Source organism: Phodopus roborovskii, unplaced genomic scaffold, assembly GCF_943737965.1.
Source record: "Phodopus roborovskii unplaced genomic scaffold, PHOROB, whole genome shotgun sequence".
NCBI lineage: Eukaryota > Metazoa > Chordata > Mammalia > Rodentia > Cricetidae > Phodopus > Phodopus roborovskii.
In genome coordinates, this window is record NW_026126418.1 from 69866532 (window position 1) to 69893130 (window position 26599).

The 26599-nt window shown below is 43.4% G+C and overlaps 2 protein-coding genes across 3 annotated transcripts in view; one reads left to right on the forward strand and one right to left on the reverse strand.

The window, feature by feature from the left end:
• Window positions 1–493: 493 nt before the first annotated feature.
• On the reverse strand, window positions 494–19193 carry Gtf3c4 (general transcription factor IIIC subunit 4). Of its 2 annotated transcripts, XM_051185004.1 has the most exons (5): window positions 18594–18994; window positions 10931–12754; window positions 7758–7888; window positions 6047–6135; window positions 494–4492 (listed from the first exon to the last, which is right to left on the reverse strand). In XM_051185004.1, exons 1-5 carry the CDS (start codon window positions 18936–18938, stop codon window positions 4428–4430), a joined length of 2454 nt encoding a protein of 817 aa, XP_051040961.1. In that variant the 5' UTR covers window positions 18939–18994; the 3' UTR covers window positions 494–4427. The 2 variants fall into 2 exon arrangements, with proteins under 2 accessions (XP_051040961.1, XP_051040962.1); XM_051185005.1 differs by lacking the exons at window positions 6047–6135; window positions 7758–7888 and having other exon boundaries at window positions 18594–19193.
• Window positions 19194–19467: 274 nt separating this feature from the next.
• Ddx31 (DEAD-box helicase 31) overlaps window positions 19468–26599 on the forward strand; it is a 68708-nt gene continuing 61576 nt past the window's right edge. The window contains exons 1-5 of the mRNA XM_051185006.1: window positions 19468–19583; window positions 23692–23945; window positions 24049–24124; window positions 24926–24969; window positions 26276–26346. Of these exons, the coding sequence (XP_051040963.1) occupies window positions 19506–19583; window positions 23692–23945; window positions 24049–24124; window positions 24926–24969; window positions 26276–26346 (523 nt within the window). The 5' untranslated portion in view covers window positions 19468–19505. The remainder of the gene's footprint in view (window positions 19584–23691; window positions 23946–24048; window positions 24125–24925; window positions 24970–26275; window positions 26347–26599) is intronic.

Below are 26599 nucleotides of genomic sequence, written 5' to 3' on the forward strand. Positions count from 1 at the left end.
CCACATGAGCTTCCCAAACAGTGGGGCTAGATACTGACAATGAGTATCCACTTCCACTTTTTCCTTATCTTCCCAGTGTCAAGACTTTTTCTGGGCACTGTGGCCTTAACCTTAGACATGAGACATGAGATCAGAAGTGACAATGTCTCCAAAGAACAAGCAAGCAAACAAACAAAAAGCTAAACAGGGCCAGGATGTGAGATGTTCTTGTAAACCTCAGTCAGAGCCATGCCTTCTCCTGTCTTAGTGGCCCTGTGGAGCTGACTGTGGGGGACAGTGAAGGAGGGGAGCCCCACTCACCAGCTCTGCAGCTCTAGGAACTGAGACAGTCCCAGCCTTGGAGGAGCATACAGCTAGCTGCACACGCTAAGGGAACAAGTGGCTGGCTTGTCTGGGTTGGCATTTATTCCAAGGAACATGTTGTTATCCTTAGTTTTTAGCTGGAACCTTGAAAGTTAAAATTGATTAGATAGAAAGAAAAATCCCCTTTGCATAACTGTAAAATTTTCTCTTTATTTAAAAACAGCCAGGTGTAAACATACAATTCAAAGCCAAGCACAAACTTTAGCACAAGCATCGGGTAAACAGGGTAAAACCACTAAGCACAACAGACATTTGTTTAAACAAGTGTGATGCTCACATCCATGTCATGTCAAATACAAATGTGAAACAAAGCTTTGGAAAAAACACAATTCATGGGATACTTGTGTTTGATTTTATATTAGTACCATACAGAGACAGTGAGAACAGGAGCACTCACTTTACCACGTTAGCCAAATGCAGACCTGGGCTGAAAACATCACAACACCGTCAATACCACTTCTTATGCTGTACAACTTAACCAGTTTTGGTTTTCTGAGGCAGGTTCTCTCCATACAGCTAAGACTAACCTTCAACCTGACCCTCCTGCCTCAGCTTCCTGAGCATGTGCCACCATCCCTTACCCAATTTATTGTATCTTTCTTTATGAAAACAGAACTTAGGCACTGTTGGTGTACCACACCATCGAGCTCTAAATAAACTCATGACTAGAATCCTGACTGCATCAGTCTCTCTTCTCTATATAAGCATGGCCTTGAATTATAAAATCCACGAACACTGCCTTCTGCCTGCTACTCGGGCAAAGCTGCCATGTCTGTAGGCAGCTAGAAGCAATTTTACCTATTGTGCACTGAGCTAGACACAAAGCAGATTTAACTTCAAGAATGTCTCAGCTTCAAGAAAGAGCAGTTTAGGGTCTCATAACATGAGAGTCTGAGGCACAGTCTAAAGTGTATGAGGGGCACTGATGCTTCCCAGGAACTAAAGCCAGACAATTCACTTCATGAGACCCTGCAGGGTTGACATTCTAACCCAATACCTCAAGGGGAAGGTAAGGTTGCTTTGACTCTCTACCAGGACATACCATGAGAGGCTGCCAAACCTGGCTGTGACTCCTGAAGTCCAAGGTGTGCTATGGTGAAAGAGCTTTGAGTATCTGACTGACTGTTGGGGGTCAATGCTGACTTGGAATGCACTCATTCAGCTCAACATGAACAGGAACACCGTGGTGGAAAGGAGCCCCAAGTCAGCCCTTTAAGCACATATGCCCATTGTTTCTTCTAGGAAGACCTACAATATGGCTTAGTCTTTAGAAACTTTATCACTATACATCTTTCTGGCCTGAAGTGCATCCTAATGCTGAGAGCTGCCTCTTGGGGAAGGTAAAGCAAGAAGGGGATGACCAGAACCCAAATCTGGTCCATTTCAGGAACTACAGCCACTCAACAATCCAGGCCACTTAGCTGCCGCCAGAGGTGCAGGGCTCCCTGCGCAGGGTCATGTTCTAACATCTGCATCTTATCTGATACTAAAATAGCCAAGCAAATGATTAAACTTTCCAAATATAGGAGCCAGAGGCAGGCAGATCTGTGAGTTCAAGATCTACAAAGGGAATTCCAGGATAGCTAGGGCTATAGCATAGTGAAACCATGTCTCAAAAAACAGAACAAAACAAACAGAACATAAGACTTTCCCAATCCAATTAACTTGCTAAGTTTGTTGCTAGGTCTAGCCTACATACTTCTACATAGATGTTCTTAAAAACTCGCTAGATCCTAGAAGGGACAAGCAGGAAAATGTTACATCTGACCACAGACTACGCTGGTGCTCACAATAGCTTTGGCAGATCTTGTGGTGGGTAAAGACAGCTCCAAGTCCAGGGATGAATATACCAAGACTTCAGCATGAATACCAACCAGAACAAGTTACCCATTTCCTACCTAGAATAATAGAAACCAATAACCCCAGGCAGAGAAGATCAGATACATAGCAGTGTTGTAGCTTGTGGGGTCTCTGTAGTGTGCTTCAGCATTCTAAATACAGGGCAGCCATTCAATGGCTGCTCTTCCTCCCATGCTAAAACAGCTACAACAGCTGCAATCGAAACTGCCTCAAGTCTTCCATAAAGCAGCACAAGCATGTTCAAGCTGGAAGAGGCACAAGACTAATGTCACTACCATTTTTCCAAGGTCCCTCCAATCAACCCTCCAGGGTTCTATACAGTAACCCTTAGAGAAGAATTCAGAAGTGCCCTATGCAGGAGGCTGCCATCAATCCTAAATTCTCTCGTTCACCCAACTCTGAAGATTAACATCGGTGTGTGGTGGGAGTGGGGGGGGTGGGTGTTAGAGAGGAGGGAGGCATCCCTACTAGCTGTGGAGACAATTGGCTGTGGCTGGATTTCAGAGTCCTAAGAATGCCCCTTATTGAGAACTTGTGTTCCAGTTGCCATGTTTCTTCCTGTACATAAGTACAGATCCTAGAAATTCTTCCATGACTCCTAATTGTTAAAAATTGTCAAAAACTGAGCAACTGCTTAAAGCAATCAGTTAGGTTCAGACGGGGCTCTTTGCTGCCCCTCAGGTCTGCATAGATACTGTTCTTGAAACAACCCCAAGTCAGGACATTAAAAACTCCAGCAAACAATTCATTAAACAGACGGCACAGGGCAACAATCTTAACAGAACATTTTAGAGTATCTTCTGGCAGTGCTTCTTCCTTAGGGTCTGTCACCAGTGTGGAGCTATTTTTCAAGACAGAAAGTGTGGCAGGATGGCATGTGGTCTGTCTCTCACTGTGGCACCCAAGTACCAAGACAATATTTCTGAAGGGAGGACAGAATGTCTTTCACCATGGATGTAAAATCAAAGCAGGAGAGAATGTTAAAATAAAAGTATAAAGGATGATAAAGGAGCAAAGCATTTCATGTTCTGTGCTTTCTACCCCACTTTCCAAAACGTACAATTTCCAAACGTGTGCACCAAAGTCCAGTTCATTAGCACCAATCCTAGGAAACTTACTTTAAAAACACAAGACTGTGATTCCAGAATGCTTCAGGTCTGGTTAAGAGCTAGCCGTCAACCAATAGTGTATGTCTCCTCTTTAAGCCCACAGAAAAATACCTGTATTCCAATTATTAAGGACCTTTGGCAGGAGAAGAAATTCACATGTTTGTCCACTTGAGCTGCACATACTTGCAGTACAGAGCTCAAGGACCTCCAACTCCATGCTGCCATCTCTCTCCAAAAGTCCCTACACCAACTTTCCCCCCAGATACTCAGTGAAAGGTCTGGATAAGTCAATGTTAAAAATACTGAAGCTTCAATTTAATACTAAAAGAAGAAATACTTCCCCTTTATGTACCAGTATCTTGGCCACACAGTTGGATATGAAGTGGGGCTGTGATGAGGGAAGGGGTACTCACTCTCTTCTGACATACTAAGGAGCTGAGTCACAGGAGATAAAAATAAATGAAAATTATTAACTTCTAATAGTCACCTGATCATTTGATACATCAAGATTGATTTTATTCTTGGCTTCAAAAATATAGTTTTAGGAAAATGTCTTCCATATTCATGGAAACAAGTCAATGGGCAAATGAGTCTGCTGAGCAAACACCAGCCACACACAGCTTTAGAGACTTTAAGATGTATTGGCACAGGGGGTGTCATGTACCAACCAACTTGAGTCCTCTGGAGCCACAGGCAGTTCCAGACCAAAGCAAAGATGAAAACCAAACTCACAGTGAGATCCTCAGGTTCTCTAGAAGAGCCCAATATGTCTCAAGGGGCAGAAGCTTCCGCTCAAACTGCTTTAGGCAAGATGCTTGAAAAGTAAGTGGTTCTCATTGGGTGAGGAGCTGGGGGTGGCTAATGTTCACCTCAAAATGACTCAAACTCTTTGCATTTAGTCATTGAAAAGATATCCTTCAATTCCTGAAGATAGCGAGTGTGCTGGCGAAATGAGCTCAGGGATGACCTTCCTCCTTCCAGTCAGAAGAGTCTCTCCACTGTCCCACACCAGGCTTCCTCCAGTACACCTGCTCTTCAGGCTCCAGGGCACTTTCTACAGCCGAGTCCATGTTCCTCCATCCTCCTCACTGACACTCAGAAGACAGGAGAATCACAGAAAGGGCAAGGGCTCTGCAGCAACCTCTTAATCCAGTCGGGATCTGCAAAAGACAGTGGGACCAAGGGTCAGCCTCAGAAAAGGTGACAGGACAGGATGAGCACAGCACTGTAGTGCAGGGGCATGAGGCTCAAGGGCCCAAGCAGTCCAGTCTTTCTGGTCTCAGTTTCCAACATTCTAATGAGGCTGAGCTGAAGTGAATGAGTGGTTCCCAAAGCTTGGCCTGTGATGAGATGAAGGCCATGGCAATGAGTGAGTGCTTCAGAAAGCCACCTGTGCTGGGCATGGTGCACTCAGGAGGCAGAGAGGACCATCTCTGTGAGTTTGAGGTCCAGTCCGGTTTACACAACAATTTCCAGGACAGCCAGGAGTACATACAGAGAGACCATGTCTCAAGAAACCAACCAATCAAACCCTTAAACAAACAAAAGAGCCACAAGTGTTCAAGTTAAACAAGAACTGTATTCATATGTTATTTTTGTTTTTGAAAAGGGTCTCACTATGTAGTACAGGCTGGCCTTGAACACCACTCCATCCTCCTGCCCTAGTCTCCCTGGTGCTGGCATTACAGCTAAGTATTACTATGTCCAATTTATATATTGTGAATAGTATTCTTTCATAAAGTAACAGTAATAGCAACTTTTCAGAAATGCTATCACAGCAGAAAAGTAAACATGTGGTGACAACAGAGAACCCTCCCTCCTGCTTCTGGCCTGTGAAATCTCTGCTCTATTCCAGTTTGTTCAGATCCATTCTCAGAGCAAGTGTAGGGGGTCTTGTTTTTAAACTCCTACCATGCCTAAACATCAAGTCTCAACTGTAGTATCTGCTTAAATTCTCTCCAAATGTTTTAAAGTAGGATGGAGGTACAGCCTCAGATGGAGAATTGAGGTCAACTAAAAGCAGATATAGAACCCAAGCTGCCAATATGCAACCTTGAAAGAATTAATGAACAAAAATCAGTATGGACTGAGTTTTAGGTACTCTTGTTTTTTATTTACCAAAGCATGTCTTTACAAGCCTGTCTTGCTGGCCTGTTCAGCTGGAGTGTAGGGTTAGTGAAGCTAACATCAACAACTGACATTCTGTAACTACTGGACACCTGATCTTTTGCTTTTGGATTTTTGAGACTGGTTTCTTTGAGTAGCCTGGCTACACTGGAACTCACTCTGTAGGCCAGGCTGGCCTGGAACTCTTAAGAGATCTGCTTGCCTCTGCCTCCCAAGTGCTGAGATTAAAGGTACATGCCACCAAAGCATTTTCTAGCTAGCACTATCAGAAACAGAAATGTTTGAAAAAACACACACACCAATCAGGAAGTAGCCCTCAATGGCTTCTAGAAGAGCAATACCCATACCAGGTTCAGCAACAACAATGTTTCTATATATAGCATACTCTGCAGAACTGTCACCCAAATATAGCCCCTACATACTCCCTTGAGTTAGGCCCTTACACTGGTCCTGGGACCATTTGTTAACTGGTTCCAGCTTCACAGTTACTGCAGAGAGCAGAAATGACTCTGCTCTAAACCAAGAACAAGACATTTATATGGTATGGAACCTGACCCCATCCCACCCCAAGGCTAAGCCTGAACCACCTTCTGGAGCAGGGTGCCGAGCAATGCTGTCGTGGAGCAAACACCGTCGGTATATCAAGCTCTGGCAGGACTGGTAGGTTAGAAAGCACCTGAAAGAAAACAGAGTTCAATCAGAGGAGGCTCCTTGGGCCCACCAGCACTGGAAAGCAGTTGGTGCTGAGGGAAACTCCCATAGTTATCAGGGCAATGCATTCTTAATTCTTAGTATGTAAACACTCACATGTCATGTGCAAAACCACTCATTAGTTTTTAAGATATATGAACTGCCTCAACAAGATGAGGGGACAGGTTTAGTAGACTTCCTAGGGGAAGCCTTACCTTCTCCGAGGAGCAGATGGGAAGAAGGGGGGAGTGGGAACTTGGATTGGAATGTAAAAATAAATTAACAACAACAAAAACATATGGACTATCTGTAAGAGTCCTTAGGTCTGCCGGGCATTGGTGGCTCACACCTTTAATCCCAGCACTTGGGAGGCAGAGGCAGGTCTACAGAGCTAGTTCCAGGACAGGCTCCAAAGCAATACAGAGAAACAAAACAAAACAAATCAAAAACAAAAACAAAAAATGAGTGAATATGGTTATGAGGAGAAAAACAGAAAAGCAGAAGAATACACAGCACTAAGTGTGTATGTGAGAGAGAGAGCATTAAATATCTACTGTATCCCTGCAGAAGTCCTCAAGTGGGAGGGGTACCATATAGACCTGAGCAAGGTAGCCAGTTCTCCTGGATGGAGAAATCTGGGAGCTGAGTTCAGAGAAAGGATGAATGAGGGCTTGAAGAGGCAAGAACAGATTGTGAAAGGCTGCAAGTAACTAGAGAGTTTTAGCTTTTCAATTCAGAAATGGTCAGCTCCTAGAGAGCTTTTGTTAGTTTTTGCAGGATTGTGCTTTACAAATGCTAGAGGTAGCTCTACCAGGGACCCATATCCTCAGCCCTAGCGGAGAGTACTGACGTGACAAGAGCTGACAAAGACTGAATATCATGAGCACAACTGCAGAGAACAGACGGAAGGTTAAAGTATGGGAGCAGCAGGCCCAGATGGAAGATAGCCTACCATCATGTGCATGAACAATGGCAGTGTCTGGGCCAGGGCTATAGCAGCAGAAATGATGAGGGGGCTGGATTCTTTGAGAAGTGCTGAGGTAACACCTAAGTAAGGACACCAGGCAGGCAGGAAGTTAATTTACAAGTCTGAACTGAAGCAGACACAGACCAATAAGAGAATGCTTTAGGAATGGTGGATGACCAAAATGACAGGCCTAAGGATGGGCACTGAGGAGATGAGGAAGTCAGAGGTTGGAGGAAAACTAGAAAGTATAGTGTCTTGGGAGAAGGTAATAAAGTATCTCGTGGAGGAGGGGTGACTGGAAATGAGAACCCACCAAAGTCACTTCTTTGGCGTTGGCTAGGCTAAGGGGACAGGAAGAGGAAGGATTTTTTTTTCATTACAAAAGCTGTTTATTGCTTCTGCTGTCTGACAACTTCATACATGTATATAATATATTCTGATTATCCTCTCCAATGCCCTCTTATCTCCTTTCCCATGTCTGTTACACACCCCTCTCCCCATTATGAAACTTAACCAAAAGAGTACACAAAAACCATGACTTCTAGGCAAACAGCAACCCAAGTAAACAGACAGTTCTATTCGTCAAGCAGATGAGCTCTGTGCTACACAAAACTAAGACAGGAACAGCTTTGGGGGCTTACCGGAGCCAAATGTGCCCATTGGAACAAACTGCCTGCTTGCGATCCGTGAATGGCAAGATCTCCTTACACAGACTGCAGTGCTCAGGGAAGGTCTGCTTATTCATCTTCTTGGAAATATGTCCAATCAGGACCTGGTGAGACACCATGGGTGGCAGAATGAGGGGTGGATGGGTTTCTGGGAGCAAAGGGTACTCACAGCCAATACAGGATTGTGTCAGGGACAGGAGAGGTGTATATCTACAGGCTAAACTGCTATCCAAAGAGCTCAAAACCTGTACCTTCAACCAGTGTCAACAGCAAAGTAAAATAAATAGATACAGTGACCCTGACCTGTAGGGTGAACTCTAACCTTAAGGGAGAAATCTCTGAAATCCAAGCTCTGTTTTGTTTCAGTCGCTTTACAAGTAGTTATAGTTTTTACTTAAAGTGCTTTAAGAAGGAAAGTCATTAATTTCCCTGTGAAAAAATGTGGACTATTGTGACCGTTGTAGAAATAAATAACTACACTGTCTTAAAAAAAAAGGATTCCTTGAAGCTGGAGCTACAGTGGCTGTGAATTGCCATGTGGGTGCTGGAAACAACCTGGGTCCTCTAGAAGAGCAGTAGGGGTTTTCCCAGGCCACAAATGTTTAGTCTTTTAACACAGATTTATAAAATAAAAAGATAATCAGGGTTTAAAAAAAAAATAACTTCCCCTTCTGATGGCCCAAAGGGGACTGATCTAGTAGCTCCTGCATCTGAGATAACCTGAGGGACCCAGCATGGGAGAAGGTATTTTCCTTGGCCCTACTGAGAGTAGCTTTGTTTTGGTGGTGTTGGTGGTCTTGGGATTGAATGTGGGGCCTTGCACATTCTAGATAGACACTACCACCAAGTTCCAAACCTGTCTCTTTCAATTTTTCATTCTTTGACAGGGTCTCAGTAAGCTGTCCAGACAGTCTTGAACTTGCTATATATACTCCTGCCTCAGCCTCTGGAGTAGCTGCATTATATTACAGACCTGTGCTTCTATACCTGGTTTAAATTTTTTACTGAAAAACATACATCTATTTTATTATTTTGTTGGAAAACACCCACACACCCACACCCTTCACGGCCTCAGAGGCATGGGATATACCAAACTTAAGCCTCTTACTAATAACTCCTACCCTCCCCAGATCTGAATGTATTTATGCTTTATCTCTTCTGGTAGTCTACAAGATTTTGTACTCTGGGTTAATTAGGTCAACCAGATTTCAAAGGGTATCTTAATTACTGATTTGAGCTAGCCATTTCAACTCTTGAAATTTTACAAATTTTTGTGGGTTTTTTTTTTTTTGCTTTTTTAAAATTTGTTTGGTTGATTTTTTTTTTTTTGAGACAGGATCTCCCTATGTAGTTCTGGCTGTCCTTGAACTCACTATGTAGACCAAGTTAGCCTCCAACTCACAGAGAACCTCTGCCCCCCTTGTACTGGGATAGATGCACGTACACCAGGCTTAATTTACAAATTTAAGTTATTTTGGTCTTGTTTTTTGGTCTTCAAAATCCTAATTTACAGTCCTTCACATTAGGACAGACACCCTCACTCCTTCCAGGTAAGCTTAACATCCCAGCAGTGGTGTAGTTGTAAAGATGGCCCAGTGTTCTACTGCAGAGCTAGGCCTAAGCTCTGCTTCTATTTACTCTTTGTGGCCTCAATCACAGAGGCCAACTGTGCATTCTCTATAAAAATCCTTCTCAAGAAATTCTGGTTCCTGGAGAAAAAAAAAAAAAATCCTAATCCTTTTAATGTAGCACAGGTAGACTTTTTGAGTCAAAAACAAATACACAATAAGTCTGTGGTATTAACTATTAAGAAATCCCGAGCAGGAGCTAGAAGAGGTGAAAGTGGGGCACTTGGGAATGAAAAGCAGGTTGAGAAATGTATGTCCAATAGTCACAGAACATTTAAAACTACAGTAAAATCAACACTATAGGCTGAAAGGTCTTTGTATGAAGCAGGTCTAGATTCTTAGAACACAGAAGTCATTCTTTAATCAGAACTCAGATGCTACAGCAAAGCAGGGTACAGTCTTCCCAACGGCTTAGCCAGAACCACATAACCATGTTAGACATGGGTCTGCAAGCACAGCATCTAATCAACAATCCTAAAGGAAAGAATGAAACCTATTACTTTCCACAAATGCTTTTGCTAGCATTCACAGATTTATAAAAATTCTAACCAGTCCCATGATAGTGAAAAACAGAATATTCTTCCAGACAGTTTAAACGACAGAAAACAGGGTTTAAATGTTGACGTTTTAAAGAAAAGTCACGAACATGACCAGTACCTTTTACTGTGTTTTAAAACCACTGCAATTGTCCTGTGGGTAGCAGTTTCAGGGGCAGACAAATGCACTGTGAATTGAGTTGGGAAGGACAGCTATCTGGACCTCTCAATCTCATTGAGACTTAAGGTAGTGTCCATATCCAGAGTGTACAGCCTGTTCCTTAGTGGTGTACTCTTTAGGATTCCACAACTCTAATGGTGTCCCCCGCCCCCATCCCCAACTAAGCCTGGGAAGCTGGGTAATAGTTTTTTTTCTGCAAGAACCTTCAGAATCCACAGGATGATAACCTGCACCAGGAACCTTACTTGAGAAGCACATCCTACCATATTCCATAAGCTCGAAGCCATCCCATTCCTGGGGGAAACTTGAAGTCTGTGGAATACACTGTAGACAAGACTACTACATTGTTCCAATACCCAAATAAACAAAACAGCCCAGTTTTAAAAAAAAAATAAATTGGAGTTAACAATTGTTTTCTTTACAATACCCAACCTCAAGCCTTTCAAATAGAAAACATACACCCACAATGAACCTTTTTAAAACACGATGGAAGAGAGAACAGGTGGGCATCTCCACTGCTGTGACTGACTATCTGTCATATACCACTTGCCACCGCAGCCTCCTTGTCTCATCCACAGCCTGGAAATGTCATCTGGAAAACCCTGCACATCAGTCAAAGGCACATAAAAGGAAGAAAGTGTATCCTTAGCTTCAATCCATATTTCCCATTTCATCTATTTCTCTGTACCTCATGGCAATCAGTTACCTCAATAATGTCAATGCAAAAGCCAACCCATGACCCTTTTACCTAGTGAGAAGAGCAGATGGTTCACAGGGCTAGTAGTTTCGATAGACACCTACCCGAGCTGTTCTGTCATCATACTCCTCATCAGACATCAAAAAGTTACAGAGTCCCCTGGTAGGTATGCTGGTGTTCTCTGTGATCCAGGTGTGCAGGTACACTTCTCCTAGGACCCGCTTCATGTGCTCCCTGGTCAGGTGCATCTCCACAGCCTCAATCTTCCCTTGGATCTCAAGGAGCTTCTCCTCTATGGGTTCACGGCCTCCGGTGTCTCCCATGGCAGTGAGTGAGTCTTCGGGGGGCTCCTCTGTGTCACCCTCTTTGCTCTTCTCCTGCAGGCCAGCCTTAGTCCCCTGCTTGGAAGTGCCTTCTTCTTGCTGTTCATCCTCACCATCACCCATTCCAGGTGAGTCAACTAGTAAGATCTTTGAGTCCTCGTGGGTAGGTTTCCATAAGGCCTCTGAAGGAGATTTTTGCATTGACTGGTACAAAATCCTTAGGAGAAAAAGCTTAAAACGCCAAAAATAGGTGACCCCACTGCTTTCAATCTTTTTTTCCAAAGCTTCATGTAAAAACTGAGGGATATGTTTATCTTTTAAAATTTTCCAGCGGACTAGGTCAATCAAGTCCACCTGCTTAAAGAGATTTTGAACTGAGGACTCCAAGAGCTGAGCAGCTGCCTCTTCAAAAGTCTTGAGAGTAACAAACTGGACCTGGTAGTTCTTGTTCACAGGATGGAGGCCATTGATCATGCCCTCAGTGGTGATGATGGCCAGATAAGCACCACAGGGGCTCACTGCAATGCCATGAGTCCTCACTGAGCCAAATACATCTGAGAGTTTAATCAGCTGGTGTTCGAACTTCAATGCAACATCTGTGAAAATGGGAATCAACTGCCTCACCTTCCCATCACTAGAACAGGTATACACTGTTCCATTCTGCTTGTCTGCAGTCATAGAGACGATGGGCAGTGAGTGAAGGCCTGTGACATGGGAATTGTGAACATTCAGACCTGCCTTTGAGATTAGAAGAAGACACCAGAACACATAGGAGCCTCTTGCAGCTACCACTAAACTACAGCTACACTTCTGGTAAGGATGATAAAGTGGTACACATTTGATGCTATGTACAGGCAATTGGTCCATTTCCTTCCACAAGACAACAGGCTGTCTTAAAGTGAAGTAGCCTTTGACTGCTTTGAGATTGACAGGGAGAATTTTTACAGGTCCAAAAGCACTGCCCACAATGAGGCCACTCATTTTCCGATTATTGTGCTCATATTCCCACCAAAACAAAACACTGGGGGAGCTGATTCCTGACTCAATGGTGTTGCATGAAGAGATGGACTCCTTCCCCACAAATGGCAGCTGAAATTGCCACACAGCTATATTCCCATTCTCAAAGAGGACAGCCAGGAGCACACTGCCCACATCTCGGCACTCATTGTTGTGCTTAACTTGCTGAGTAGTACAGATGCCTGACCATTCCATTCTGACTGGGGTCTGCATGCTGTGTCTCCTCTGAAACTCGGCAAAATCCCCCAGGTTTCCCCCAGGACCCTCATTTTTTGAGAGCCTATAACTGGTCTCATAAAGACGTTCTCCATAAATCTCAGTCAGATCAACCAGCTGAACCCACTGGAGTCTGTTGAGGTTCACTTGCACAGTCAAGCGATTGTCCATGGTCAGTGCTGCCAAAAGGCACCTGCCATTTGCATCACAACCCATGGGAGACCAGCTAGTATATTTGAAGCCCCGCATTGGGGGCAATGCCTTCCCCTCAGGGTTGAACATCCTGTCCAACATGAAAGTCTGGCTGATGGTGGGGTCTTTAGAGGAAGCAAACTTCTCCTTGCACTCAGCAACTTCTGTTTTTGAGCCAACCTGAAAATAAGAAATACAGAAGCTGTCAGATATTTACCCATGTAACTCATTTCCATTAAGATACAGAACAATTTTGTATTAATTCTGCTAATTTTGACATTATATGCATTTAAAAGATCAAACAGCCAGGTGTGGTTATGCACACTTGTTAATACAAGCACACTGGAAGCTGAGGCAGGAAGATCATCGCATGTTCAGCCAGCCAAAGTTGAGGTAGAACAATTCTATCTCAAAACAAAACAAACAAAAATAACAACAAAAAAATGGATTATGTAAAGGTTTTTACATAATTTATTCAAGGAAATGTCCTTTTTTGTTTTTTTAAAGACTCAATAAATGTGACTGACTTCATTGCTGGGTTTTCAGATTCTTCTTAGAATTGGCCTATGGAATAGTGTTGAGCCACAAGAGCAAAGGGAACACTTAGCTCTGAGCCAGTCACAAAACAACAGCAGTTTTAAAAGTTAAGGAAGTATGTACATATATTCGTTTTTGCTATATTACATAGCTAGATTTTCATAATAGCTTTGTGACACAGGCTAAAGATCAAACCAAAGGCCTCATGCATGCTAAATAAATGATCTACCACTGAGTTACATTTCCAGCCCAACCTCAACCTTTTTATTTTTATTCTCCTTTTTCTCACTCCACCTTCTAGAGGCAAGGTCTCTTGTTTCTGCTGTGCTTGTGTTCTCTAGGTTAGCTAGCTGGTCAGCTTCCCCATGATGCTTCCATCTCTGCCTTCCATCTCACTATAGGAATGTTGGGATTTACAGAGGCAAGCCATCATGTAAGCACATTGGACTTTTTCCAGGGATTGAACTAAAGTCAACAGGTTTGTGCCTTCTGCCCACTAAACTTCTTCATTAACCAACTCCAGGCCCTTTAATCTGCAGTTTCTTTAGCAAATCACACACATTTAACACCAATTGCCCTGTTTACTCTTGCTACAAGCTGGCTCCTATAAGACTTCTTTATTCCACCTACTCCTTTTCCTGGCTTCCGTGCCTAACTTGCTCCTTCCCATCTATCCTACCAGGGCTAGTCCTATGCGGCCTCAGATCATTCTAGCTTTGCTTCATCACTCCCTTGTCTAGGTCTGTAAGATGTATCAAGTGCTCAACCAAATGATGAAAATTCTGTAAGATTTTAAAGGGACAGTAAAGATAGAGGAAGTTAAAAATGACTAAAATTATAGCCAAGAAGGCTAAAGCCAAAACAAAACAACAAAGGTTGATCTTAAAGATATCCTCAATATACTCAAAGGTGGAAGAACTCCATCTATTGTTTTCAGAAAAAATGGATAAAAGGCATGGTAGTACACATCTGTAATCACAGCAGTTGGGACACAGAGCCAGGAATATCACCCTAGCAAGTTCCAGGCCAGTCAGGGATTATGTAGCCAGACTTATTTTAAAAAGCCAAAGGGCTGGGCAGTGGTGGCGCACGCCTTTAGCTCTATCTCTCTGGAGGTAGAGGCAGGCCCATCTTTGTGAGTTCGAAGCCAGCCTGTTCTACAAAGCAAGTTCCAGGTGTTAAAGAAACCCTGACTCAAGCAAACAAACAAAACTAAACAAACCAGAATCTTCTATCCTCAATCTTTCTTCACAGATTTAAAAACAAAAGCAAAACCAAACAAACAAAAAAGCCAAAGAAACAAAGGAGAAAAAAAAAAAAAAAAAAGCAAAACAAAAAAACTTTCCATTTTGATTTTAGTGCCAATCTTTTTAAGAAATTTAATCTGGAAATGGAAAAGATAGGACATGATTAGAAGGGAGTTCAAGTCCTTTTAATATATGAATTTACTAAGCGATTTGATATAAGTTCCCAAGCACTGAAGTTAAACTCTAGAACACAAACCTTGGAAAATATTCACTAAGGACCAGTTTAAGTACTGTCTTAAAAAGCTCTTTCAAATGTTAAGCATACATAAGCTGTTAAGCCTAATTAATAACAAAATTCTTCAACATAACAGCAGTGAACACTACAGTGTGCAATAACAACAGAGCTGTGGTCATCGCTCAGTCAGCTCACTTGCCCTGCAAGCGAAGTAACGGAATTTAAACCCAGAACTCGTGTAAAAATCTAGGTACAGTACAAGCCTGTAAACTTGGTGAGGCAGAGATAGCAGATTCCTAGATCTCACTTAGCCAACTTTTCCTAAAATGCTCCTAGAAAAGATGTCTATGGACAGATAAGGAAATGCTCAATATTACCCTCCATCCCTCCTAGAAGTAATGGGGAGCATATAAAATGCATTGGCCAGGGAACCACTGTAGAAACACATTTAATCAGAACTGGGCAAACTTTTAATTTAAAAGTAGATCCTTCCAGGTTTTGAAACAGAACTGTAGCCAAAATATCTCAATTTTACAGCATCTAGAGATGAGGGACAGCACTGATCTTGACCAGCAAGATAATTTCTAACACATAATTAAATTTGAATTTCTTTAGTTGATTACATTTCCCTTCCCAACTTTTTCCATCACAAAACCAGTTAGCAAATGTAAACAAGCACTCAGATGTCCAAGGACCTAACCACTTGAAAGTTGAGTTTCCAGAACCTGCCAGAGCCCATGACTCAATCATTTACTGGTCAGTGGTCAGTTTCAAGCTAACCACTACTAATATAAAAGGAAGCCCCATCTGAAACGTCAAGTAGCAAGGAGCTACTTGAAGACAAAGGATGTGTGATTCCCAAACACAGACAATAGTTCGTTTCACGTAGTAGGCATGGATATTTTTTCTATAAGCAACTGATACACAATAAAACTAGGTCATAAATAACATTAGGATTTGGAAATGTACCAGTAGTCTAATGGGAGAAAACAGACTTATTCTTTTTTTTTTAATGTGCACGAGTGTTTGCCTACATGTATGTATTTGTCCTATATGTGCATGCCTGGTGCTCACAGGCCAGAAGATGGTGTAAAATACTCTAGAACTGGAATTACAGTTGTAAGCTGTCCAATGTGGACTGGGAACTGAGCCCAGGTCCTTAGCAAAAGCAGCAAAATGCTTTTAACTGCTGAGCCATCTTAAGTCACTATTTTCTTGTTTTTAATTACTTTTATCATTCAACTTCCTATCATATAATTTCAGTACCAAGACAGAAACTTACAAATAACTGAAATGTCTGAGCTGTGATCTAACAGAATCATAGAGCAATAGCTTCAAAAAAGGGTTAGTAGTGCTTTAGCTGTGCTGCATTCTAAAATCACCCCCTAGGTTAAAAATTACCTGTTATTTGAGTTGAAACAGAAGCTAGCTGGACAACATTGAATAGATTTAAACACTGACTAGAGACCATATCTATGTAGGGCAGAGAAGAACCGACAGATTTCTTTATATTCATATTGTAACAACAAAGGCCTCTTCATGTACACTCTATCATTTAGAGGGCTATATAAAGATTTTCTGCTACTATTTAAACAGTGTGACAAAAGTAGCAATAAGTTGGTCAATTTATCAGAATGTTAGTATTAGCTTCAACCCACACTACATTAACACAGCTTTTTCCTTCATTTTTGTTTTGGGCACTAACATGTACTCAGTGCCAGATATTACGTGACAATGCTGTTAAATTTAATTCACCATAAAGCCTAGACAAGGTAAATTGTACTATTTCTGTCTTATAGATAGGTCTATCTTATGCCAAAGCCCAATCAGCGCCTCTCTCTCTCTTCTGTGTAGGCTTGGATCTCACTTTGTAGATCAGGCTGGCCTTGAACTCACAGAGATCAGCCTGTCTTTGCCTTCTGAGTGCTGGGATTAAAGGTGTGTGCCACTACTGCCAGGATAAAGCCCAGTCTCTTACCCTCTTCTTTTAATCAGCCTAGCAATCACTTGCTTACTTCTAGCTCAGGCAGTCTCACACTCCTAAAGTATACCTAAACTATACTCCTAAACTATATCCTCATAAAATTGAAACAGCACTCAAGAAACTTCCTGTTTCCTAAACTGTCATTTTCTCTGACTCTAGAAGAAATACTTCAGCTCCAGGTGATCCATCAATACTCAAACAACAGTTATACTCATGACTTAAAGATCTATGTGCATGAGCTAGATGTCAAGTGGATGGACTTTCTGAGCTTCTTTAAGATCTTACATGGCTCAGACAGTCAAGTTGACCCCTAATTCAATCTGTAAACCTGTAATCCCAGGCAGGATTATCAAACTCACAATACTATTTAAGAAGAAAACAAGATGTATTATCCAATTCAACATTGTGTTTGAAATTTGAATTAAGTGTGCTAAAAAGAGCTCATGAGGGCTACTCAAACTGTATCCGTGACTAATGGCCCAGATTTGGAATGGCTGTCTAGAAGAATGTGGAAAAACTTTGCTTTCAAATAAACATACTGCTATATGGGTATGTAGCTTTATAGCAAGCACTCTTTGCTTTTTAGACTACATTGTGTGTTCATGATCTGTCAAAGAATGTAAGTTCCTTTGAGGATTGTTCTCTACCCTGATTTATCCCAGAACCTCGGTAGGCACGCACTCATTCACTTTGACAGACTACATACTGTAACTACATACAGAGCTATACGGGAAATAAGTAAGCTTTTATATTTCTAGGCTACAAAAAAGGAACAAACATCATTGCTCACTATTTAAAATACACCGTGTTTGAAAATGGTGACATTAACACAATAAAACTTTAGAACTCTAAAGTTTAGGGGCAAACTTGGGTTATGTGGAGTTGTTGAAGGCACTGAATTTACAGAGACTTTGGACTTGGAAGTCTAAGCACTGGATGCTCCCCGAGGTTTTATTTTTTTTGTTCCACTTGAAAAGATTTTAAGAGTATAAACCACAACGAAATAGACCAGTTTCTCTTCTCAAAGCAAAAGTGGTGCAGAGGGTGCAATACAGTATAAAAAAAAAAAAAAAAACAAAACAATGCCAGCCTAGGGCCTCTTGGAGTTGACCTAGACAATAAAGGCAGGTCTGGGGCTGGGTCAAGCACTGGTGGGGGCGGTGGGGGAGTGGAGTCTCAGAAAGCACCTGAGCAATGGTAATCAGTGCTCAATGCCCATCACAAAAAGAGAAACGGATATTGGAACCTGGAAGGGGGACAGGGGTTGGGGGGGACCACCGTGTATTGGTAGAGGGGTGTCTGGTAACAGCATAACAGCTTTCAAGGCTTTTTAGAAGCTGTGGCGATATTTGCCCCTTGAGATTCTTAAGAGTTGGATGAGCAGGGATGTTGGGGGCCTATAAAGATGGCTCTGATTCATCTTGCCTCAAGGTCAGAGAGTTCAAAACTGTCCTTAATAAGTCAAGAGACCTAAAGGTCTAAGGCTTGGCTACTGCAGGATGTTTTGGTCTTGGTGGCGGATGTCTTATCTAAATAACAACACTTGGGCTGAGCTGTGACCCTCAAGGTAGGATAACAGGTGTGGTTACCAAACACTGGAGGATTAAGGGAAGACTGTTCCTTATACATGATAAAAAAAAAAAAAAAAAAAAAAAAAAAAGTCTTCTGCTATGTCCCCCTTTTGGTTGGGGTACTTAAGAACGTTGAAGATTAAACTTGGGGTGTTCAGTATTCACTGGGTTGCCCTTCTGACTCCATCCTGTGTCTCTTTCTTAGCGTCTTTACCGGCCGTTTCTCTATCCACACTCCCCCTGTCAGGTACAAACCGGGCGAGGCGGCTGGATCCGACTGAAGCCCCACAAAGACGAGTTACTGTCGCAACGTGGAGCTACTACAGGCGCTCACAACACAGAACCCTAGATCCAGGTGCATGCCTGACTTCCCTTGGGTTCGGTGACGCGTCCGTGGGAGAACCACAGGCGGTGAACCCGAGGTTGAGCCACGGAGGTGACTTACTTTGAGGAGGCAGCTGTTGAGAGGTGCGGGCACCGAGGTGCGGTGGATCACCAGGTCCTGGCCTGGGTTGTGCACATCGCAGATAAGCTCCAGGACGGCGATGCTGCGGGCCGTGGACACTGACACGCGGTGGTCCTCAGACCAGGCCAGTGGCTCCAAGCCGCTCACCGCGTACTGCAGCTTCACGGCCGGCTCCCGCCGAGTAACCATGAGGCGGAACGCGGCGCTGGGCCCGGGGGCCGCTTCGGTCGCGGGCTCCTTCCCGCCCCCTTCGCCCTCCTCCTCTGGGGAGGGGGAGGGCTCTTCAGCCGTGGGCCCCACCCGAGCCTGGTCCGCCTCGCTCATCTTTCTTGGGGTGCAGAGGTCGGGTTCCAGGGCACACAGAGCCCTTGCCACTGTTCCCCGGCAGCCCCCTGCACCTCGGCGCCGCCCCCAGCACCCTTCGCGGCCGTTTGCTCCCCTCAGGCCCGGAGCGCCACCGAGCCAGAAAGGACCCCGCCGTTGCTAGGCAACACCACCCTGCTAGGTGGCCGCGGAGCTGCCTGTCTGGAAAGTGCGCTCCAGGCGGGCTGACCCGTGGCGCGCCTGTGACTGAGAGTAGAAGGTGGGAAGTCGCTTTGCTAGATACTGGGTGCTAGAACTGACGAAGAACCCACGGAAGAGTGAGTCTCGTGTGGGTGTTAGAGATGCTAAGAAGACCAGCGTGGCGGCTGACGGAGACCCCGCCAGGTGGGCGGCGCGCGGCCTCTTCCGGTTTCTGAGGCATTCGGGTCCTCTTGGCTTCGGCCGGTGCGCGCCCTACCGCGACTCCCGGACCCGGAAGGGGCGGCGGCGCCCCGGCAATAGCTGCCAAGTTCTTCATCCACGTGCCGCTCGGACTTCTGGCTAGCTCCGCAGCCACGCGTCCGGGCCATGGCTACCGCCTGCAGCTCGCTCCCGGGCCGACCTTCCAGGACATACTTCGGACTCCCCCAGGCCCAGACGAGGCGGGTGAGTTTCAACCCCGGTCCGGGAGCGGCGGCGCTCATCAGATCGGGTTGAGTTCTTCAGGCTGACTAGAGGAACCGGCGGGAGGCGCTCAAAAACACGCGTCAGCCGGGAACCTCGCCTTGGGGACGAGAGCTGGACGGGCTCCTAAAAGTAGTAGAAGAACTAGTTAGATAGGGTTAGGATTGAAGGCTGTAGGAACCGGTCAAGTTCCTGAGACTAGTCTCATAGGGTCAGGATTGGAGGCTGGAATGTATCCAAGCTGGAAAACAGCCCCCAAGACATGACCGCCGTGCAGATCTTGATTCCTGAGCTGGTCCTTCTCCTGTAAGGAAGGTTAAGTTCTGTTAGGAATGGGGATTGGACTAATTTCTTTGAAGAGCTTTTAAAGCGGAGGTTTTCATCCAAGTAGCCGGGAAAGAATATACAGTCATTATTATCTGTTGCCTAGAGTGGAAAAAGATGGCTTAAAACGAACCATACAGGAGCAAATAGATCATTTTAGGGCTGTTGGTTTATCTTCTAGAAAGTCTCCTGTCTAGTAGTCTGTTGGAAAATCAAATGTGATTGAAGGTTTCACCCCCACACACACATACACACATACACACCCAAAAGATAATGCATAATTCCATGGAAATTGAAAAACAATTTTCGAGTGAGTTCAGAACAACCAATGTTTTGAAGATAAACTTTGATTATCTAACTCTCACTGCCTAGTTTCACTTTGGTAGAAGGAAGGAGGGACCTTAATCTTAGGTGCTTAGGAGTAAGGAGTCTATAGCAAGCCATTGGTATAGCTGAAACTATGTTTGAGGAGAAATACACAGATAAGCCTTGAGGGTAGTGGAAGAGGGGGCATAGGATTTACAGTACGATATAGACCTGGGCTCTTAGATGCCAGCTTTGTAACACACTAGCCTATGATAGTTTCTCCTATCCATAAATAGGAACATTTATTTGTGTCTTGGATTGTTGTGAGGTTCCAATGGGATAATCCTTGGGATGACTTTGTATTGTCTGGCCCTTAGAGGCAGTTGCTGAGTGCCAATAATAAAAAAACAAAAACAATGTTTGCATTTGGGGTAGTAGATGGCTGCATTAGGTCATCAGCATTGGATCAGAGTGGTGCTTGTGTCATGTGAAGAGCCCAGGAGAAGGATGTGCCTTGCTCACCTAGTATATGGAGGCTTTTGAATTCCATCCTCAACTATACAAAAAGAAAGAAAATTCCAAAATTTTATTGAGTGAACAGAGTAAATAAGCAGATTATCTAGTTTTTGATTACTTCAACTGGTGTTTCTAAAGTGGTTGATCAAGAGGTAACTCGGGCTGGGTGTGGTGCACACACCTTTGATCCCAGCACTCAGGGAGGCCGAGGCCATTGGATCTCAGAGTTTGAAACCATTCTGGTCAACATAATGAGTTTCAGGACAGCTAGGGCTACATAGTGAGAGACCTCCCCCCCCAGAAAAGGAAAGGTAATACAGGCTAGTGAGATGTCTTGGTAGGTAAAGGTGCTTGCTGCCAAGCCTGATCACCCGAGTTTAATCTCCAGGACTCTGGTAAAGATGGGAGGAGAGAAAGAACTCTTCATAGTTGTCCTGTGACTTCTACATGCTGCTCATGACTTATGTTTATACACACAAAACCAAGAAAAAAGATGCTGCAGGTATCCATGGAGGGCTAACTACATCTCTGATTTGGTTTATGTATCCAAATGGGAGTGGAAGATGTGTAGATTTGCTCATAGTGGAAGTTCAGGGTGGGTAGCTAATACATGGAGTTTGGAAGGACCTACACAGCTTAAATTGGGCTGCTCTGTCTTCATACTATGCAAAATACTTTATTTTTTTCTTAAGGATGTTTTCTGATTATTAAAATAATACATAATGCAAACCCACCTATAGTTGTCATACCCAGAAATAATTTTTAATATTTTAATGTATAGCCTTCAAAAAACCATAACTATGATATTTTCTAATCAAATAGGATATAGTTAATCAGGCATCTCAGCATTATCTTCAAGGAAGAACATGGTATATTCTGGAAATTTAAGAAAGATTGGTGAAGCTGAGGATATGGGTAGAGGTTGTATTCTGAAGCTTCCTAGATCTCGTTGCAGATATTTCAGGGTTAGCCTAACAGCACTGGAGAACCTGCTTCAATCCACTCCAAGCACTTGTTTTGTTTGTTTGTGACAGGCTCTTACTCTGTAGCCTGGTGGCCTGGAACTCACTTTGTAGCCCAGGCTGGTCTAAAACCAGCAGTCCTCCTGCCTAAGTCATGACTGCTGGACTTGTCATGCTACCATGCTAGCTTCTGGGTGCTTGCTTTTAGAGAGACCTTGACATATCTGTAAAGGGTGAGTAGGATGCTGTGGTGTCTAAAATCTGTGTACTACCTGCTATGTTTAGTCCAAAAGGAAAGGTGTACAAAGGAGGCTGTAAGCTCACTCTTTTTTTTTTTTTTTTTTTTTTTTTTTGCAACAGCATTCTTCAGACTGGTACCTGGTGCTCAAGGAGTCAGGTCTTGTCTTGATTGGTAGAAAAGCTTCCTGAACCTGAGATTGGCCTGTAGCAGAATAGGTTGTATCCTGAAGTGGTGGAGGTATATGGGCAGAGGCCCAGGAAACCTGTAGTGGCTGGCCTTCAGACCTTTGTGACTATCAGTGAGGCTTTCGAATTGCATGCTCTCTGGCAAATGATCCAGCAGATCTGAGAGCTGACTTCATTTTTTATTTAACTGGAAAATTTATAAACTTGGAACTTTGCAAAAACAAATTTTAAGGTGAAATAGGCTAGTGCTCATTCTATTGATAATCAGTACTTGAAATTGTGTTTATTGAATTCCTTAAAGGAATTCTTAAGATTGCCAGGAAAAGAGACTTGTCCTTTTTCATTGGTAGGTTGATCTGAAACTGGTAAAAGTCAGTGTGTAAACCCAAGTTTATGTTTCAAGTGAAGAGGAAAACAATGCATTCTAAAACTCAGAATTAAAAGCACTGGCTATCATATGTCCTTGTGTAGCTTGGAAGAAAAGGCCAAAAAAAAAAAAAAAAAAAAAAAAAATAGAAGAATCTGATGCTTCTTACAGGGCAGTGTTTTCTCAACCTTCCTAATGTTGTGGTCCTTTAATACAGTTCCTCATATCGTGGTGACCCCCAACCATAAAGTTACTTTTGCTGCTATTTCATAACCATAATTTTGCTACTGTTATGAATCTTAATGTAATATCCAATATACAGGATATCTGATATGTGACCCCTGTGAAAAGGTTGTTTGTCCCCAGGGTTGCTACCCAGAGGTTGAGAACCGCTGTTCTTGGGAAAGTTTGGGCACCATGCATTTAATTACATTCCTGTCATGAGAATAAGCAACAGGCAAGAAGTGCCTAATGTTGTATGTCTATGATCAGCAATCAGGCAGTGACTTTGAAGGTGAGAAAGGTTGGAAACAATATGATGGAAGTGATGAATGGAGTGGCACTCTCATTTGGAGTGGGGACTGCAAGTAGGAACTGACTCCAGACCATCTGAATCTGAGCAGCTTTAGGGGAGAGGATGACAGATCCAAACCCTAGGGAAGGACAGTAATGATAGTTTCCGCTTCCTGGGCATGAGCTAGGATTCAACACCCATTCACCCCTTCAGTCTCTTCTGAACATGCTTTATTAGTAAAAAAGAACAGATTTCATTCCCCTCTATTCTCACATAAAATGTATTCCTAGGAGTGTGGTTTAACTTAGTAAACATTTATGCTTCACAAGGTAGGTTCTTGCTTCCTTAGAACAGACTGAATTGGTTAATGTCAGCTGGCAGGACACTTCTTTCTGTCTTCATGATCCCCACTCTCATCTTTGGTGACTTATAAGTTTAGATGGATGGAGGTCTTATAGATGAATGGACTGAGATTGTGCGTCTCTCCCCTCCTCCACTTCATTTCAGATGAAGCCAAAGAATCTGGTTGTAAACCCTAAACTGATGGTTGGCATATGGGGCATAATGATCTCTGCAGGAAGAGATACATTTTGTGGGCAGTCAGGCTTCACTCTGAGGATTGTCTTCATGGACTAATGCACCTCTTCTTGATCTTTCCTTTTGGGAACAACGCAGCAAGCAGAGGCTACCAAGAGAAAGCACCAAGTGTCCAGTGGTGCTCCACCAGCAAAACGGAGGAATGAAATATCCTCTCTTTTGGCCAAGAAAACCAATGATAAAGAAACTCCAAGGACATTTAAGGGGAGTGCACACAAAACGCTTCCTCCAAAGAAGTACTTGGATAGTACAGGCAGTGGAAGACAAGAGAAGCCATGCATTAAGACTTCGTCACTGTTTAAAAACAATCCTGAGATCCCAGAACTCCACAGGTGCGTTCTGCTGTGCAGGTGTGCCTTGGGTGTGAGCAGTCACGGATGCCGCCTTTTCCTTTGCCACCTTGGCACTCATGCACACTTTGTCTTTACTCTGCAGAGCTGTAGTAAAGCAAGCTCGAGAGCAAGTGTTCTCTCCAGAGGCTTTCCAGGAGCTGGACCTCCACCCACACCTAGTAAGTGTCCCACCCTGCTCTGCAGGTGCTGTGGTCTGTGTTCTTGTTCAGTCTGTTTCTGCTCTTGGCTACCCAAGTGAACTTAGGTGATGGGGCATTCCCTTAGGGCATCCTGGATAGTTGTTCTTGCTGTCCTATCCAGTGATTTTTTTTTTTTTTTTAAGAAGTGCTGACTTTCCCCACTCAATTTAGTTTCTGTTCTGGACTTCATTTATTGGGCTTAAAGCAGCTTTCTAATTACTGGTGGATGTGGTGAAACTGGTGGTAGATGTCTCTGTGGCCTTGGGAAGGGAGCTAAGCTGGCTTCTCACTGCCAAGAGACATGCACTTTTTTTGGAGAGTGATGGCAGAAGAGGCTGTTTAAAGTGTGTTTTCTACCAGCAAATGGATACTTTCTTTCCCCTTTTATTTAATACCATGAGTGAGTTTTCTAGTTACTGTGAAAAAGGAGAGAAAAACACATACCCTTTGAAGCCTAGATTCTCTTTTTGGTAGGCTGTGAAGGATTGCTTCTCAGCCTGTGTGTTAGATGGTTAGGTGATGAGTTGTGAGGGTTGCCTTGTACATTGTCAGTTTGTAATAGCATCATAATTCTACAAACTAGGAACCCACCTATAAAAACCAAAAGTCCTCCAGGTTCTATAGGGTTGAGGGCAGAACCCCACAACCCCCCTCCCATTGCAAATACTGGAATTTAATATCATAAATATCAAGTGCTGTTGTCACCCCACTGTTTTTGTTTTTATGTTATTTAATACATTTGCATTAAATCGATATACTTATTTTTCTGTTCTCTTTTAGATTTCCACAATAAATACAGTCTTAAAAATGACGAGTATGACCAGGTAAGAGGCAGAGGCTATTCTAGTTTTTACTTAGGATTTCATGAATACAACCAGATAAAATTCCAGTTGTTCATGGAGGGCAGAACACATTTGTGTCTTGGTGCTGGGAATAACACAGGCTGCTAAAGGACATGACATGACACTTAGTCTATGGGGCTTCCCACCTGCTTGCAGGCAGACCAGGTTTCTTTCCATTTCTGCATTCAGCTCCCTACTGCAAGAGAGCTGGGACATCTGACATTAGGGCTTCTCTGAAAATGATTTGGGCCAAAATACAGCATTTGATCATGTTATTTCTTAGCAGTAAAAATGAGGTCAGTCAAGAAATGGGGGTAAATATTTGCTCGGATGCAGTGGGATACTGAAAAGGTATTCTAAATGCCTGCTGCTCAGAGACACTTATAAGAGAGAAATTCAGAGTTAAAGTATAAAGAGTAAAGTGAGTTGTAGAGTCATAGTTCACTTTGCATAAGTAAAAAGCACTAAAGAACCACCAGCTTTTTCCATTTTGCTTTGCCTTTGTTTTTGAGATAGTCTCATAGCCTAGCCCAGCTCAGTTGGCCTCAAACTTCTTTTCCTCTTACCTCAGCTTCCCAAATGTTAGAATTAAAGGCACATGCACCTTGCCTGGCTTGGTTTGTTTGTTGGTTGAACCAAATTTAAATGAATTCTCTATCCATTTTGGTCTTGGGAGTCAATGTACATATTGATAGTGTTCTCAGTATGTGTGGCCATTTTACGGAGGGAGCTGCTGCTGCTGCTACTTGGATGGCCTGCAAGCTTTCTTTTGTTTTTCTGTGTGGAAGTCTTAATCTGTGTTACATGTTCCCAATCCCATGTTGAACAGCGGGCAGGAGGGTGTATAGTATACTCTGATTTGTTATGCCTATCCTATTTCTTTTTTTGCAAAAAGATAGCTTTTCTCTGTGTAGCCCTGGCTGTCCTGGAACTCAACTTTGTAGATCAGGCTGGCCTCAAACTCACAGTAGTGAATCTACTGCTTCTGGTGGGATTAAAGGCATGCACCACCATGCCCCACCAGTTTTTTTGTTTTGTTTTAATTTTTAATATTTCAGCCTACAGTCTCTAGCTTACTTCCCCTCTTTCAGCCAAGTTCCAGAAGTTTAAGTTCATTCTGGTCACTGGAATGTTCTCAGCACTTTCTCTCAATGAAATAACTTTGGGCAGTAAGTAGACAGAGCCAAACACCAGGTATTTGCAAGTCGAGTAACATGTGTATCTGCCTGCATGCGTGACTGAGCCATGTGGTAAAGAAGAGGTTTGTTCTCTCTTTTGGGTGCCCCAGTGTTCAGAAGCAGAGTATCCCAGTGCTGCTGGAAGGCAGAGATGCCCTTGTGCGGTCCCAGACAGGCTCAGGTCAGTTGCTTTTTACTCTGCCCCTTATCCCAAGGCACCTAGCCCATGATTATGTGCTAGGCTCTTTAGGAAGGTGTCTGTGGTCACATAGTCTGTTTTGTCTTTTCTGGGGAGGGTGGCCTTTCTTGCTTTTGATAGAAGGCCCAAAGTTGTAACTGAAGGTTACTCCCTCATTAATAGTGATGAGGGAGTATTCATAGTTGAGCTCTGCTGTTTCTGTGTGCCTACTGCCATCCACAGTGGCCAGGTTGGT

Excerpts from the sequence above, each read along its gene's own strand:
- Gtf3c4 (XM_051185004.1), bottom strand. The coding sequence starts at position 18,938 with ATGAGCGAGGCGGACCAGGCTCGGGTGGGGCCCACGGCTGAAGAGCCC. Across the intron at positions 12,755-18,593 it reads TCAACAGCTGCCTCCTCAAA|GTTGGCTCAAAAACAGAAGT; the intron begins GTAAGTCACCTC and ends TCTTATTTTCAG. Across the intron at positions 4,493-6,046 it reads TCGGCACCCTGCTCCAGAAG|ATCCCGACTGGATTAAGAGG; the intron begins GTGGTTCAGGCT and ends TGTCTTTTGCAG.